Source organism: Elephas maximus, chromosome 16, assembly GCF_024166365.1.
Source record: "Elephas maximus indicus isolate mEleMax1 chromosome 16, mEleMax1 primary haplotype, whole genome shotgun sequence".
Classification (NCBI taxonomy): Eukaryota; Metazoa; Chordata; class Mammalia; order Proboscidea; family Elephantidae; genus Elephas; species Elephas maximus.
In genome coordinates this window covers 2,328,756-2,346,436 of record NC_064834.1, presented here as the reverse complement: position 1 = coordinate 2,346,436, position 17,681 = coordinate 2,328,756, and the positions used below count along the sequence as shown (strand labels likewise).

General features: G+C 48.8%; 2 protein-coding genes across 10 annotated transcripts in view; one reads left to right on the top strand and one right to left on the bottom strand.

Annotated features, from left to right (window-relative positions):
• The window catches only part of WDFY4 (WDFY family member 4), a 410,290-nt gene that overhangs the window by 31,687 nt on the left and 360,922 nt on the right, over nucleotides 1-17,681 (bottom strand). For all 9 annotated transcript variants that reach the window (XM_049854909.1, XM_049854915.1, XM_049854916.1 and 6 more), the window contains 4 exons: nucleotides 16,409-16,528; nucleotides 14,172-14,289; nucleotides 11,328-11,437; nucleotides 697-850 (listed from right to left, as the gene is read on the bottom strand). In XM_049854909.1, the coding sequence (XP_049710866.1) occupies nucleotides 697-850; nucleotides 11,328-11,437; nucleotides 14,172-14,289; nucleotides 16,409-16,528 (502 nt within the window). The remainder of the gene's footprint in view (nucleotides 1-696; nucleotides 851-11,327; nucleotides 11,438-14,171; nucleotides 14,290-16,408; nucleotides 16,529-17,681) is intronic.
• Nucleotides 1-17,681, top strand: part of LRRC18 (leucine rich repeat containing 18) — a 79,999-nt gene that overhangs the window by 27,025 nt on the left and 35,293 nt on the right. The window lies entirely within an intron of this gene.

Genomic DNA, 17,681 nt, shown 5'->3' with positions numbered 1-17,681 from the left:
CCTCCTGCCTCTGGGTAGAGAGCTTGCCCAACCCCTGCCCCAGGCTCCAACCACACTCCTAGAGTCACCCCGACTTGGTCTCACAGACATTTGTCAGTGGAGACTCCTAAGGTACCCACATAGGTACCAGAGGACCCACGCTTGTGGCCTTCTGGTCTTTCTGGCCCTCTTTTGAAGCACTAAGAATGCACGGATCACCCGGGAGCTAGGCCTGAGTGCAACTGCCCTTGGGTGCCACACGGCAATCTGCTTCAGGAGAGCCTGCCGTCCCTGGAAGGATGCTCTCCTCAGGATACACACTAGCCCTTTGTTTTACCCTGGAGGAAAACGGGCCCCAGAGGGGCAGGAACTGCCCAAGGTCACACAACAGAGCAGCGTCAGACCTGGGCTATTAGTCAGGTCCCTTTTCGCTGGCCACTTCCTTGCTGCAGACCTGTGGCCTGGGGATGCTCAGAAGAAAGGTCATTGGGCTACCATGCTCAGAGCTCTCCTGGCGGCCTGGGGTCCAGCGTCCTTCCACAGCTCTGGCCTTCCAACCTGGTGCTGCCACCCAGTGGTGGCCTCACACCAACCACACTGGGGTCTATCTGCTTACTTGCTCAGTAAAGACATTGATGAGGGTGACAGACAGCTGATAGAGGGACTGGCCTCCACGGTACCCACTCCCTCCTGGCCTCATCCAGGCCCTCCGCTTACCAAACTCCACTGCATTACAGTTGGTTAGGAACTCGGGCAGGTAGAAGAACTCCGGGGTCAGTTCCCTGACGTCGCTCATGTTCTCCCTGGAGGCAGACTCCCATGCGTTTTTCATACTGTGGAACATTCTATCCGCCACATCGAAGCTTCCACCCTGTGAGGAGAAGGGGCTGGTCATTGGCATGGGCTTCAGCCTTCAGGTGGACAGGCACAGGTGGGCATTCATCCATTCACCCATTCATTCATCCACTCCGTGTGCCATTTGTACAGAGGGCTATACTTTCATAAAGATATAACGTACTTGCTCATTTGCCTACTCCTACACACATATGTTCATTCATCAGTTCATGCATGTGTGAGATTACTTCTTCATGCATTTATTCACTCAATTACTCTCTGAAACTTCACACTATAAATACATAAATATTCTCTGTTAATCTCGACAGTGGTTACATTAGGTAGGAATTGGTATTTTCATTTTGCAGACCAGAAAACTGAGGCTCCTGGAAGTTTAGTGGTCATGGCAGTAGATGGCAGACCTGAGACCACACCCATGGAGGCGACTCCAAGGTCAGACCTTGCCCTTGTGCCAGTTTACTGTGGGAATCGTGGGGTGAAGCGAGTTCAGGTGTAGATGGATCTAGACAAGCTTCATCTACTGTGTGTGGCCACAGGGGCTTAGCTCTTTCTGACAGGGGAGAAGACACCACACATCTGAGACGTTCACACTTAGGAATCCTTCTGGGAAAGGCCTGACTGGTAATTTTCCTGGTGAGAACAGGGGATCAAGTGAGATCCTTGGGTTATTCCCTGCAGAGGGTCAGGGTCACCAAGAGATTCCATTACCTCCGAGGTCTCAGCAAAACAGTGCACAGGAAACTTAAGGACACGGCTTTCCCCCCAGGTTGCCTTGCTCTCAGTTCAAGCTAGGTGCTGATGTCCACCATTGAATTCATATGGAAATGGAAGCTGAATATCGGGGCAGGGGGGTGGTCTAAATAAATCTGAACCTAACGAGGCCCTCGTAGAAGCGTATTAAGGGCTTTGTGTGTTTAATCTGCAGACAGAGCGCTGCATCTGCTGGAGACTGATGCTTCCTCACGGTCCCCTCTTCCTTTTGCAGCTTTTATGAGCACTGATGGTAATCTCCTGAGAAGGAATATGATTTGGTAATAAAAAGATTACCTGTATTAAATAAAAATAATATATACATAGGAAATACTGTTAGGGCTGCAAATCTGGTTAAAGATATTACCACAAAGAAAAATGTTATTTTTTTCACTGCTGTCTAATGCATTTTAGCAAAAGTAATATCTTTAAAACTTAAGCCTGTATTATTTATAAGGGAAGCAATAACTGATTTTCTTATTTCCTATATTAATAAATATATTTGCATACATTTGTTTCAAAATTAATGGGTTTTCTCCCTTCTGCAATACAAAAGAAAATGCCAAATTCCCTAGAAGAAAAAGTAGAGTTCCTTTGTTACTAACAGAGTAAGTCTGTGGGTTGACATAAACTCTGGTGGCTGCCAGCTAGGAGCTGTGTCTCCGTAATGGAGGGAAGGAGAAAGGGAAGAGAAGACCAGGGGAAGCAAGGGAGAGGAGAGAGGCACCACTGAGGTGTACAGAGCGCCTGCATAAGAAAGCCCAAAACAAAATGAAATGAAGTACCAGCAGAATTAAGTCTAGCGACTGGAAGAAAACAAAATGACCAGGCAGAATTACTGAACCAGGATCTATTCCTGAGCAGGTTCTGGAGATATCCTTGACTGTCAAGAGTGATTAATCCTTTTTGTATACAAACAGACTAAAGCAATAATATCAAGTTATTCTTATCAACAAAGGAACAACCCCTTATGGGCAGAAGGCTTTCCCACATGACATTAAAGCTAGGAGACTACAAGCCAAGGCTATGGAGTCTGATGCAAAAGGTTACAGTCTTTGGATTTTTTGTCCATCACTAATATATAAAGACACCAGAAAGATATTTTTAATATTCGACGGCTCAGAAATATAACTCTAGGTATTGTTCCTCAGTTTAAATACTTTAAGAGGTGCTCTTACTGTGGACACATTGTTAGGAAAGACCAAGCTCTATAAAAAGACAGCATGTTTGGCAGAGCGTCAGCAGAAATGAGGGAAACCCTCTGTAACATGGATTGACACAGTGACTCCAACATACCAAAGGCTGTGAGGATGGTGCAGGACCGGGCAATGTTTCCTTCTGCTACATACAAGGTCACCATGAGTCGGAGCCAACTCACCAGCAACTATCAACATCTCTTCAGTGGCTGAATTCTCACCTTCCGTGTGGGAGACCTGGGCTTCAATTCTTGGCCAACACGCCTCGTGTGCGGCCACCACCTGTCTGTTGGTGCAGGCTTGCACGTTGCTATGATGCTTAACAGATTCCAATGAAGCTTCCAGACTAAAATGGACCAGGAAAAAAGGCCTGGTGACCCACTTCTGAAAATTAGCCAGTGGAAGCCCTGTGGATCACAACTGACAAATCTGCAAGTGGTAATGGAATTGCTGCGAGCTGGGGGCGAACGCAATGGCAGCTAACGACAACAACTTTTTTTCTAAGAGATGAATAAAAATTAAGAGTGAAGCAGAAGGGAAAACAATTGACAAGTGCTGTTGCTGGACACTGAAATGAATTAAAATCAGAGAAATGTCCGTAATTATTGTACATGTGATGAAAACTGGAAACAACTTTGAAAGGAGCGTTCTACTTGTAAAACTGTATTAAAGACAATGCTTCTTTCATTTGAGGACCAAAATTCCATGTGCACCAGTGTCCCTTCTATTTGTGGGTCTGGATACACCGCTCTTCAGTATGGCAGAGAAAATGTGTTGGAAAAATCTTTCAGCTCTCGACACATACCCCTGAGAAGTTCAGTAACCTCGTGTGCTCAAACCTGTTGCCGTCGAGTGGATTCCGACTCATAGTGACACCACAGGACAGAGCAGAACTGCGCCGTGGGGTTTCCAAGGCTGTAGACCTTTACGGAAGTAGACTGCCACGTCTTTCTCCCTTGGAGCGGCTGGTCGGTTCAGTTAGCAGCTGACCGCTTTAACCACTGCGCCACCAGGGCTTCGTGCATGTGCTCAAGGACGCCCTAACACACAGATGTTTTTATAATATGTGCTAGAAAGTTGTTCTTCCTCCCAGGTGGGTCTGACCCAAATCAACCCACTGCCATATCTAGATAACGGGGTTAGTTCCAGGAGCAGACAGACAACCCATTTTCATTACAGACATTTTTTTCTCCAGTAAACTTAAAAGTACCCCACGCAAACAATTCCCTTACAGGACCCTGTCCGCATGGCAGCTGATCTAAGTTGGCGTCCTTTCTCCATCAGAGAGGCTGGGTGCTATCAGGGATATCATCTCCACTTTGGAATCAGGCACACTTGGTCTGAATTTCAGAGCCCACTTACGTGCAGTGTGCGTTGAGTGAGTTTTTTAATCTCGTCAACCTTCCGTACTCTCATCTGTAAACATGGACGGTTGCTGTGGGGGTGAAAGCAATAATGTGTGTGTGCGTGTGTGTGTGTCTGTGTGCTTATGTGCAGTGTGGGTCTTTGTGTGTGTGTGTCAGGTCCTGATGCAGGACTAGGCAGGTTGTAAGCAGCAATGAAGGGATCTAGCCTCTATGTCCCTTTCCCTTCAAAGACTGGGACCGGGGAGGAATTGGGCTTGGCTCCAGTCTCAGTGTGTATGTGGGAGGTAATCAAGTATTTAAGAGGAAAGGTCAAGGGCAAAGGAGAAAAAGGAGAAGGGATCGGAAGCAGAAGGTGGGGCATGAGGGAAATGGGGAGTGGGTGGAGAGCCCCTAGTGACTGGGATGGGTGGGAGGGAGGGAAGTCTAAGCACCCATGGGATGGTGTTATGGATTGAATTGTGTCCCCCCAAAATATGTGTTGTAATTCCTTATCCCTAGACTTGTGGATGTAATCACATTTGAGAACACAGTTTTAATTATTATGTAAATGTGACCATATCACTGTAGGGTATGTCTTAAGCCAATCGTCTTTGAGATATAAAGCAAGCTGATTCGGCAGAGAGGAGGAGGCAGAGATGGGGGAAGGTAGAGGCCATGCCACATGCAGATCACCAAGGGGCCAAGGAAGAGAAGCTGGAAAAGAGACAAGGGCCTTCCCAGAGCCCACAGAGGGAGAAAGCCTTCCCCTAGAGCCGGCATCCCGAGTTCAGACTTGCAGCCTCCTAAAGTGTGAAATAATTTGTTTGTTAAAGCCCCCACTTGTGCTATTCCTGTTACCGCAGCACTAGGTGACGGAGACAGATGGGAATGGGGAAACGAGAGCGTACGGCAGGGTGTTCTGAGGTCATGATAACACCAGGGGAACAAAGGCGGAAACATACAGGATGAGAGAGCTGGACTCGTATTCTACGGACGTCTTCAGGAAAATGCCCGGCCCTAACATCCTACCCTGGCGGCCTGGTGGTGCAGTGGTTAAGAGCTACGGCTACTAACCAGATGGTTGGCAATGTGAATCCACCAGCTGCTCCTTGGAAACCCGATGGGGCAGTTCTACTCTGTCACAGAGGGCCGCTAGGAGTCGGAAGCAACTCAACACCAACTCTTCTCTTTTTTGGTTTCACATCACACTCACTAAGCTAAAAGCCGTTGCTCTAACGCTGTTTGGGAGCCCTGTGCAACAGTCCAGCTGTCTACTCCATCTTGATCTCAGCTGAGGTGGGGCTCTCCTCAGGGTAGCCATTAGCTTTCCTGTCCTGTAGGATGAGACCTTTTACTAAATAAATAAAACACCCACAAAGGCATTTTGAAAAACATGCTTTCCAAATGGCAAGTAGAGTGGTCATTTGTGAAGTGTTAAAAATAGCCAAACATTTCTCACACTGAATCAGACTTTCCTTTAAAGGAAAATGAGGCTCCATTATTCAATGCGACTCATTAGAAAGTTGTAAGCCAGGATTGTACCCCAGGTCTGTCTGACTCTCTTAAACCAAACCAGTTGCCATCGAATTGACCCTGATGCATGGCAACCCCATACGTGTCAGAGTAGAACTGTGCTCCACAGGGTTTTTAATGGCTGATTGTTCAAATATTGATCTCCAGGCCTTTCTTCCAAGGTACCTCTGGGAGGACTCGAGCCTACAACCTTTCAGTTAGTAGCATGTTAACTTTTGCAGCACCCAGGGTCTCTTCTGACTCTATTACACATGTTTTTTCTAGTACTACTACTGAGTATCTATGACAATAATCATATTTTTATTTCAGTCAAACCCTTGGCGAGCCTGAAGGATTCTTGTCAAGGCACTGCTTTGTCCCATACAGACCCTGCCTCCTATGCTGCCTGATAACAGTCCTCTCAGCAATCTCTGCCATGCGGCACTGTTCTCACTTTGCTGTGCAGGCCAGGCTGTACCCCTGTGACATGGTGGGCACCAGGAGGTGAGCTACTGGCCTCTAAGGCACCTGACATGATGGAGCGGTGAGTGAGGAGGCCCAGCGGCCATTCTACTGGACGATACAGACACAGCAGCTCTGCCTTCCTTGCAGTGCCCTGCACAGCCTCCTCTGTGACCAGGGCTGAAACCAACCCGGAGCTCCTACACTGGGGCTGGGGCAGGCCAAGCGCCAGCTAGCCCACACTCTCTGTGGCTGTGAGCATATGCCTTACACAGAACCAGCCCCGCTCACCTCAGGTGGCTCGGAAAATCCTTCCCCACTGCTGGTAACAGCTGACTTCGCATGGGCTGTGACTTAATTAACACAGCACTTGATTTCTGTTCCTTATTAAATGCAGCCGTAGCAGCAGGAGCAGAGGCTGCCTCCTCACCGGGGTGCTGGCTGCCTGGCTCGGCCCCGCCTCGGCGGGGTGTGAGCTCGGGCAGGAAAGCAACCAGCGCTCTCACACAGGCCAACATGGGTGCCGGGGCTGAGGCTCTGTGGGGGCGTGTCCTCCTGGCTGCTCACAGACTGGCTGCAGGTGACCAAGAGTTTGGAGAACCGCTGGCACCTGGAGCTGTGATGGGTGGACAAGGCCCTCGCCCAGGCAGAGCACAGCTTCAGGCCTCGAGGCACGGGGAGAACAGAGCCCACCACAGACCTGCCTGGGTCACACTCCGCAGCTGTCACCTGCTCAGGTCACGCAGCACGCATACTGTACTTTCTGGGTTCTAGGAATCCGTCAGTGTAGTAATTAGTCCCCCACCCGGCCGTCAGTTTGTCTAGTGTGGTGGCGTGCATGTTGCTGTGATGCTAGGCGCTCTGCCACTCAGATACCGGCAGGGTCACCCATGGTGGACAGGTTTCAGCATGGCTTAGTGAAAACCTTATGGATCACAACAGTGCACTGACTAACTTGCTTGCTTTGGACACATCATCAGGAGGGATCAATGGCTAGAAGAGAACATCACGTTTGGTGAAGACGAGGGCCAGCGAGGGCGAGGAGACCCTCAGAGAAACGAATTGGCACAGTGGTCACAATGATGAACTGGAACGTGCGGTGATCAGGAGGGTGACTCGGGACTAGGCAGTTTTGTTGTGCTGTACCTGGGTCATCAGGAGTCGAAGCTGACTTGATGGCAGCTAACATGAACAACAATTACAGGTTTGGGGCAGAAAAACAAACACAGAACCATAAAGTTATGCATCAATTAGAAGATTTGCCCAAACTTAATAACATTGAAATATCAGGAAAATAAAGCGTGCTCCACCCTAGGAATTAGTACCTGCCCACGGCAGTCCTTGGGCTTCATGGGGAGCTCTTGGTGCCAGCCACGCCGTCCACAAACTCTGTGGCGGACAAGCCGTGGTGTGGGGAGAGCTCAGAAACCACTGCCCCGCCAGGTGTCACACCTCATCACACAGATACACAGTGCTGGGTGCCAGGGTTGTGCCAGCCAGGTTCTCATGTGCACACGCCACCCCGCCCTCAACCCCCTGGTGCCACGGCGCCCACACGTCACAGAGTGCACACCTCCATGGTACACGGCTCAGGTGTGTGACATTGCACAGGGACTCCACAGTGTTGTGCTGACAATAAGACCTTGAGAACGACACATGTCCATATCCCTGGAGCACTGTGTCCCCTCTGGACAACCTCTGCAGGCCTGGCTTTTCTATTTACTGGAGTGCTCTAGCCTCAGTATCACCATCTCATCTCCTTTGTATATTTCCTGTGGGACCCCAGGCCAGGACGTGGCCTCCCGCGTGCTCAGGAAAGGGAAGACTAATCACAGCACCCTCTCACGCACTGGTGAGGGCTAAACGGGACGATAACACAGGTAAGGGGCTTAGTCCCAGCCAGACACACAGGAGGCGCTGAATGAGCCTTAGAGGCTGGTGCCGTTAAGAAAGGGCCTTTGGAGATGATCGTGTCACCCCTCCTCTATTTCGAAACAAGGAAACAGAGTCCCAGAGAGGAAATAGTCAGGTATAGCAGAGACAAAACGCTGGACCTGACCGCAGGCCTTACCACAAACCTCAGCTCTGGATAATTCACGCTAAGAGGCTGGAGGCACCTTGCTTCATGCACAAGGGAAAAATGGGCCCTTTCTTTGTGTTGACTCCCATCAACATTTGGCTTTGGAAATGACCCACATTCTTTCTTCCCTGCGTTCAGATAAACGGAGAAGGCCTCACTGTACCAACTCTGCCCCCTCGCCTCCTTGCTTGCTCTTCCCCACCCCTGGGTAGGAGCTGGAAGTCAGCCAGCTCCAGCTGCTAAGAACCTGGGGAGGCCTTCTCCTTGCCACCACACGGGGGCAACGCAGAGCCCTTTAGCTAGGAACTGGCTGTCCTCTAGGGGGCTTGGCGTAGTGGGAGGAACCCAACTTCAGGAAGACGTCAGAGCTGTCTGCCCAGGCCCCAGGACTACCAAAGGGAGGGGGCCGTTTGTCATAGATGTAGCCTTTGTATTTGAGAACTAAAGTTCATCTTTTGTCAGTTAAAACCTGTCCAAAGAGAGCCAAAGCACCTCCAACTAAGAGTGGGAAGGTGAAAACAACCCAGAAGCACATGGAAAGAGCCCAAATGCTTTCAACACAGAGAGGCCTGCCTGCTACAGACAGATTTGAACCCTGGACACCCAGGGAGTCACATAAGAGACTGAAACACACAGTCAAAATGCGTGAACTAATCTGTCTGGGTCTGAGCTACATAAAATCACCTATAATTGGCTCTGACCGCCTCACCCTGCTTTGTGTTGTCATTAGGTGACACCAAGTGGATTTTGACTCACAGTGACCCCATGCGACGGAATAGAACTTCGTCACAGGGTTTCTTAGCCCATAATCTTCATAGGACCAGCTGCTGTAGGGTTGCCAGATAAAATACAGGAGACCCAGTTAAATCTGAATTTCAGAGAGACAATCAGTAACTTTTTGGTATAAGCCACTGGGTGGGTTTGAACTGCCAACTTTTCTGTTAGCAGTACAGTGCATAACCATTGTGCCACCAGGGCTCACTCACCCTGGCTTAAAAAAAAAAAAAAAACTTAGGCCCTCTCAAACCAGTTTGGTCTGGTCACAAATGAACCAAACTTGTCTAAACTAGTTGTGACTCAATTAAAAGTGGCCTTAACCCAAATCTTCTAGAAAGTTCACAGCATACCTGTTTAGTCTGGCTCAAGCTCACGTGGAAAGTCCAGACTGTCTTGAATTGGCTTCAACCAAAGGAAACCAGCTTAAGCCAGTTCCTTCCTGCTCAGATTAGAGCTGACCAGTTGGAGAAAGAGGAAGAACTAACAGTGATGGATCACCTCATGGTGTCAAGCTCTGGGCTGGGGACTTTTCCCACAGAATCTGTTAATCTTTCCAACAGCCCAGTGAGATGTGTACAGTTTACGCTCATTCGCAAAGGTAAAATAACTTGCAGCAGATTGTCTATTAAGTGGCAGAGCTCGGATGTGGATCTCATAGCTGACACTGCTTCCATTTCATACTGTCTCCTTCCAGTGGAAGCAGACCCTTAGCAATGGGTAGAAGCTGGGGGTTCTGGCTTCAATGCATTGAACCTAAGCGGCAAGGGGAAACTTTTAAAGCATCCAGAAGTCCCTGGGTGGAGAGCAACTATGGAATCCATCACTGTCATCATCAAGGGTGATGATCATTTCTCGTGGATTAATGAGCAACATCTGGATGGGATTCCTGGCATGGGGTGCAGCTCTGGGACCGTTCTTTCTCCAAACCAAACTTACTTAAAATGCTTGTTGCCTGAGAAAGACTCAAGGGAAGCACACTTATTATTTTTGAGTGAATTTCCAAGGTGAGGGGATTATACAATGTCTAGACGAAGCATGCCGTCAAGTACAGAGAAGTCTGTGCCAAGAAACAGAAGACAGGAGGGCTTTTGCTTCTAATTAGAAACAGTGTCTTGCCCTGCCTACCTATTCCTGCTGAGGCCCCAGGATTTGGCTTTAGCGCTGACCCAGGGTAGTCTTTAGTTCTCAGGGTCAAGGTCCTATGAGCGACCACAAAGAGTGACCTTGCTGGTGAGATCAGACCAAAACACCGTTCCTGGAACATCCATTCTTTTCCTTGATGAAGCTTAGCTGTTCGAGCAAGTCTGTGCTTGCTCTTGAGGCTACCATACCTAGCTGCCCCCTCCTTGGCCTGTGACCCACCTGCAGCCAACGCTTTTATTTCCACAGGACCGTTGTAATGCCAGGTTGTGTGGTCTATTCACTTTGGAATTGGCTGAACCAGCCAGCTGCACTGAGCTGCTGAAGGCTTTTCGTACTAAAGCTCTGACCCTGGACTAACGGGTACGCGAAAGCAGGATCCCAGTAGACTGGGTTGGAAAGGAAGAGCGCAAAAGAACTTGAACTTTCAAGTAGAAGAGGAAGGGTGAGAGGTTGGGGGTCTCTTGCTACTCAGTGCCCTCACAGCATTGCCCATGAGGGACTCTGTCCCAGGAATGCCCCCCTGCCTTGGACAACCCTGCCCACTCAGGAGTCGGTACTGACTCACATACAGCTGGTGTAGGGTTGCCAGATAAAATAAAATACAGGAGGCCCAGTTAAACGCCAATTTCAGACAGACAACAAATAACTTGTTAGTATAAGTCATTTATCTGAAATTTAAATTTAAGTGGATGTCCTGCATTTATTTATTTATTTACTTTGCTAAATCTGGCAACCCTAAGGGGGTATGATGCTCTGTTAATAAATGGGTTGGTTTCTTTCTTTGGTTTAGTTGTTTGTTTAAGTCTTCAAATATTTTGTTTGTCTTTTTAAGCCTTTCAGCGTGTCCTTAGCATAGCTTTGGTGCATTCTGATGTCGAGTCATATTCTTTTCATTGTTCATTTTTTTCGTATTTCTTTTTCTAATTTTTGACTTCCTACCTTTGCAATCTTTACTATCTGCTTTTCCTTTTCCACTAAAAAGTATTTATGTTAAGTATTTTTTCATAGCTCTTATTCATTACATTTTGGAGTCCTTTCACAAGGTTGTCGGGCAGATGCACAGCTGTAACTGAGAGGAGCAGCTTGCCTCACTGGGCAGCCCGTCATTCCGGGGCAAACATCAAGTGGGATTTGTGGGTGAAGATGGACTTTCTATCAGGGAGGTGGCCTCCTTGTTCAAACCCAGCTCCTAGGCTGTAAGACACACCTGAAGATTGGGGGACTCACCTGCAGAGAGCAGAAGGCCTGGGTGAAGGGTGGCAACCGGACCAGGTAGGAGGCGACAATGATAGCAGAGGAGTAGTGAGTATAGTAGTGGCACTGGACAGTCAGGTCTCCTGCAATGAGAGGACAGTCCTTAAGGGCTGCAACCGCATCTGTGTTGGTCAGATGCACACACACAGGCCATGTGCCACATTGCAGTCTGGGACAGTGAACAAGGGCCTGGCTTCACAGAGCATCTGCAGGCCAGCAGCCTCCCTACTCCACTGGCAGATGTCACTGTATTTTGGTCAACAGCCACCACAGGTGAAAAGCTCCTTCAAGACCTGGCAGCTATACCGCCCAGGGCCTCAGGGGTCTGCCTCGAAAGACACGGGGTAGACCCAGGCCCTGGGAAGGCCACAGCCGAGGACTCCCGGGGAGGCGGTGTTCTGGTTTTCTGACTTAAAGGGTATGTAGAAGACCCCAGAATGCCTACAATTGCACCCCCAGCTCTCGCTCCTTTAGTTCTCTTCTCTGTGGGCAGTGGAGCCAGGTTAGGTCAGTGACACCCCAGGGTGAGCAGGGGCATAGGTGTTCTCATCCCCTGGACTGATGGGGGCACAGGCAGGTTTGGGACCTGAAAGATAATTGCCTCTGTTGTGCCCTATCCAGTGAAAGCCCAAGGCAGGAAAGCCAAGGCAGAAGCAGCATGTGACTGGAGCATTCCAGCACCCAGCGACAGGGGTGCTGCCTTCTGGAGCACTTGTGCAGGCTGTGTGTCCCTGCATCAGCATGGCAACCATATGCATCAGTTCTGTTTATTATCCCTACCTTACAGACGAGGAAGCCAGGGAGAATGACAGGCCTGCTGCCATCAATAAAAAGTGGCTGAACTGGTGGCACAGATAGCAGAGGCCTTGGCCAGCTCCCTAAAATGTCTGCTCAGCCACCTCACTGCACTCCACACCCAGTGCTAAGCCCTCCTTCAGACGAGTTCTCTGAATCAGAGTTGTCCAGGGGTTGCTGGTGTCCTGTGCAAGGCCCCTTAACCCCAGTATATGGCCCTTTAATGCACACCAATTCTAAGATGGGTAAGAATAGTGCCTAGTGCCTAAGGGAGCCCTGCCTGGCACACGGCAGTAGGCTCGGTCCTTTGGAGCCTCTGTGGAGAGGCTCCAGCTGTGGCCGTGGCAGCCAGGAGAGCAGTGCCTTGGGGGTGGAGGTACGGAGGGGTCACGGGTGATTCAGCTTTAACCCCAGGAGGAGGTAAGTAAGTGCCTGCCCATCCCTTCTACTTCCTCCTCGTCCCCCAGTGGGGTTGAGCCCAAGCCCCATGCAGAGCAGTGGTGATGGGCAGCGGCCAGGCCGCCTTCCAGGGGCTGGGATGCGACCAGTACAGCAGAAGCCTCTTCATCCTCCCATGAACCCACTCCCCAAAGGCTGAGCCTCCCCAGAGTGTGCCACCACTGTTCTCAGGGCGACTGTCACAATTCATAAGTGGAGGCCTCTTGTTTATATATGTCTTTCAGTGTATTTTAGAAAAAAAAAATACAGTTAGCATCAAATGCGTGATGAAAACTTCTTGTAAAAATACATATATTGAAGTTAAAGAAGGGAGTAGACCTAAAGAAAAACATAAAGGCAATAATAGTAGAGAGGGCTCGGGGATGTGATGAAAATTCTAACGGTGATGTGCAGATGACCGAAGTCTGGGAACAGGTTCCAGGGTCAGACAACTGCAAACCCCACCACTTAACAGGCTCTGTTAACAAATTTGAACAAATTGTTTATACTCTGAGTTTCAATTTTCTTCCCTGTGAAATGAACCATTGTGTACAGGAAAGCCCACCACTTGTCTGTCAGTTTGTTGTATTGAGGTGGCTTGTGTGTTGTTATGATGCTGGAAGCTACGTCATCAGTATTTCACATATGAGCAGGGTCACACATGGTAGATAGGTTTCAGCGGAGCTCCCAGACTAAGACAGACTAGGAAGAAAGGCCTGCTCATCAACTTCCAAAACTTAGCCAATGAAAACCTTATGGATCATGACATAACACTGTTTGACTCATTTGTTTTGGACACATCATCAGAAGGGATCAATTGCTAGAGGAGGACATCAGATTTGGTGAAGTAGAGGGCCAGTGAGGGTGAGGGAGACTCTCAGAGAGATGGGCTGGCGCAGTGGCCACAACGATGCACTCAAACATGGTGGTGACTGCAGCGGTGACGCAGGATCAGGCAGCACTTCGTTCTGTTGCACACAAGGTCAAAGGGAGTCAAAGTTGACAACAACAAAAATAACACAGTAATGCAGGTTGGTTGGCCTGCACCAAACCAGTGCTAGTTCCTTTGCCTTTACTTGTCCCTAGGCATGAAGTTATATTAGCTCTTAGTACCATCGTTCTGCGTCCCTGCTACACATTAGAATCAACTGAGCTGTGCCTCGCCACCAGAACCCAAAAACAAAACCTATTGCCATCGCGCTGCTTCCAACTCATAGTGATCCTATGGGACAGTGTAGAACTGCCCCATAGGATTTCCAAAGCTGTAATCTTTGCGGAAGCAGGCTGCCACATCTTTCTCTTGCAGGGTGGCTAGTGAGTTCGAACTACCAACCTTTTGGTTCAGGTGAGTACTTAACAACCGTGCCACTAGAGCCTTATATAAATCAGAATTTCTAGAGGTGAAGCCTGGACATGAGTATTTTTAAAAAGCTCCTCAGTGATTCTTACATGCAGCTAGGTGCTAACCATTGCATTTGAACATTCTCTTCTCACATGTAATTGTCTGCAGGCTGGGGGACTGCTGGAATTGTTACCAACTATAATTTCCAGGCATGCAGAAAAATCAGCCTATAATCTACCCACCTTCAGTCTTCTCAACTTCTTTAAACCTCTGGACGAATTTCAGCTTTCTTTCCTTGGTCTGAGCCCCCATGGGCTTCGAAAGATCCCGGAAAGTCTTGGGGTTTGTTAAGTTCAAAGTCTAGAAGGCAAATGTACAGTTGAGTTAACTCCCTTCAGACCCTTGTGAGGCCCAGAGAGACTCCGGGAGCCATGCTGTTTAGTTTTATGGTTCTCTTTATTGGTTTATGGTCATTTGGTCTGGCCCCCTCTGGTGATTAGAAGGCATGCAGGGGTTTTCCTGTCACGGAGTCAGTGATCCACAAAGACAACACGGGAGAGATGGAGTATAGGAGGAGGGAAAGATTGGGTTCACGGTAAACTTGTTCCAAGTTGACCCAACTCAGGAGATCTTCTCCAGTTACCAGAAAGAGGGTCTAAAAAGAATCCCTGTTCTCTATAAGGCATTTGTCTCCTGCCCTCACAAAGGAATTTAATTGTTCTGGCTGCTTGCTTAGATTCGCACTGATTTTAGTAGGAAGTTAGAAGGGATCTCTTTGGGGAGGAAATGAGAGGATCGTCCTCATTTTCCGGAGGCTCATTCCCTTCCCGGCAGTGGAAACAGAATGCTCTCCCCTTCCTCTGTCCTTGGAGGTGCAGAACTGTGGAAAAATGAAGAGTTCTCGGGGGCCAAATGGGGCCCTGGCTGCCCAGTGGTTAAGAGCTTGGCTGCTAACCAAAAGGTCAGCAGTTCGAATCTACCAGCTGCTCCTCGGAAACCCTGTGGGGCAGTTCTACTCTGTCCTATGGGGTCACTATGAGTCAGAATCGACTGGACAGTACCTAAAAACAACAGCAAGGTGTAAGTAGAGACATTTTCTTTGAGCAGAGATGCTCCGTATGTTAGCAGGAGCTGCACGTAGTCCCTCAGTCTTTGTATTTCTTTATAGAAGGAAGCATTTCTTCATGCCCACTGCCACTGAGTCCGTCCCGACTCATATGGACCCTGCAGGGCTGAGTAGAACTGCCTGATAGGGTTTCCAAGGCTGTAAATCTTTATGGAAGCAGACTGCCACATCTTTCTCCCATGGAGTAGATGGTGCGTTCAAATTACTGACCTTTTGGTTAGCACCCTAGTGCTTCAACCACTGCGCCACCAGGGCCCCTTCATTTCTTTATGATCTTCTTTAAAATTATCCATTGAAAACCCTACGGAGCACAGCTGTACTCTGACACACGTGGTAACTGTGAATTGGAGCCAACTCCATGGCAACTGGTTTTTGTTTTGCTAGCAGAGACTCCACCTCAGCTCCCATGGGGGAGTGAGGTGTGCCACAGTTTCAGAAGCCTGCAGAGGCCAGGCAGCTGCAAGAGTGGAGCAGGGTACTGTAAGACCCCAGCAAGTGACAGAGACACAGAGACCTATGCTCATTTAAAGGGGCAACTGCTACAGCTCCAGCGGACTCTGCCGCATGAGAACAGAGCTTCATAGTTGCCAAACCCCAAATCCACTGCCATCGGTCCATTCTGACTCACAGTGACCCCAGAGGGCTTCCAAGGCTGTACATCTCTACATGAGCAGACTGTCACATCTTTCTCCCGAGGAGCCTCTGGTGGTTTCGAAACGCTGACCTTTTGGTCAGCTTTAACCACTGTGCCACCACCAGGGCTCTCATAGTCCCCACATCTCCTCCTTCCTCCCTTGCCTGCTGAGGTCCAGGGACACAGACCAAGAGAGACGAATGACCTGGTCTTGCCGTCAGCCTTCCCTAGCACTATGTGTCTCAGTCCAGATCCTCGGTGAACTCTGATGCTATCATCTCAGTTATGGTAATCATCTTCACGGAGAATAGTCCTCTCTCTCTCCTTGTAGATTCTAGAACAAACCCTGCAGCCCACCTCACTTGTGACTGTAGCTCAGCACTAGTGTTGGGCCATGGCAGTATCTCAATATATGGGGATCAGTTGTCTTCACGGGAGAGAGTAAGCCAAGAAGCTCTCTTCAGATCATGTTAGCAGTTGTACTACTCATGTGGACCACCACAGCCTTGCCCACATTCCCACAGGTGAGGCTGGGACCTGCACGCAGGCAGTCAAGTGTCAAAGGCCTCCATGAGGCAAGGGACCTGCACACCAACAGCCCTTGGGCCCTGGCCAGTAGTGAACCTCATGGTAGTCTCTGCATTCTCGCTTAGTCTGTGCTGGTTAGCTGGCAAGAAACCCCCAGCACACCTGCACATTGCTCCATGGGAATCCCTTACCTCTGAGGTGTAGTCAGCGAGAACCCAGGGAAACACTGGATACTGCATGTAGTCATTGTAGGTCCTCCCAGCCAGAGTGTTGAGGTACATGAGATACTCAAAATTGCTGATTTCCTTCTTCTACCAGAAGAGATGAAAAAGAAAAAAAAGACAAGCTAAATGTGTTTGACCTCCATAGGGGCCTAGCTCTCAGCCCTCAGCAGGAGTCCCCCTCTCTGAAGGTCAGAACAGGCAATGTATCAACTTGGTTGTTCCCATGCATCTTGGACATTAGCCAGAGGTGACTCAGTGACACACACAATTTCAATAGGAGCTGCAGCAAATATATTTAGGAAGCTAAGTCTGTCTGGAAAGAAAGTACAAATTAGCAGTCCAAAGCGAAGGATAAAACATCTTTTGTGTTAACCGTTGGATGTAATGCTCAAAACGATTAAATGCACAAATGCTGTGGGTAAACTTACTGCTGACCCATTTATGATTAGAAAAATAAACTAAGGGATGTCTTAGCAACAGAGAAAGAAGTCCTCACCAGCTGACAGACTGAGTTCTCCAAGTCTTCCTCCAGGACTTTTAGAGCTGCCTGTTCCCTGTCCTTGACTATTGGGATAATGGCCAATCCTAGAGGCCTTCTGTCTTACCAGTCACCAGTGGGGACAGGAACGGTATTTGGGAAAAAATCACCAGGGCCAATGGATGAAGTAGCAGTCCCATATAAATGTCATCTCTCATATGAGACCTATATACTATGGTCTCTCCTTTCTTTGACCTGCACATTGGGAAGGGATTACAGAAATGGGTGACCAAGAGCCACTTTCTTATTGCCATGTGATCATTAGGACTGCCCCCTTGGGGTCCCTTCCTTCCAGTGAAAACCCTCAGCTGACTGTCAAGCTCATTCAGGCTGGAAGTCACAAGTGTCTTCCCTGGAACAAGACATGAACACCCATGCCCCTTCCATGTTGTGTGCATCTTACATACATGTGCACACCTTCCTGGGTGGGACATGAGCATATACACAGAGGTACTCAATGCATGCACACACACACACATAAATACACACATACACACACGCATACACACATACATACTTACGCACATGTAATACACACATAATGATGTCATTGCTGATGTCAGATGGATTATGGCTGAAAGCAAAGAACACCAGAAAGATGTTTACCTGTGTTTTATTGACTATGCAAAGGTATTCGGCTGTGTGGATCATAGCAAACTATGGATAACATTACAAAGAATGGGAATTCCAGAACACCTTAAC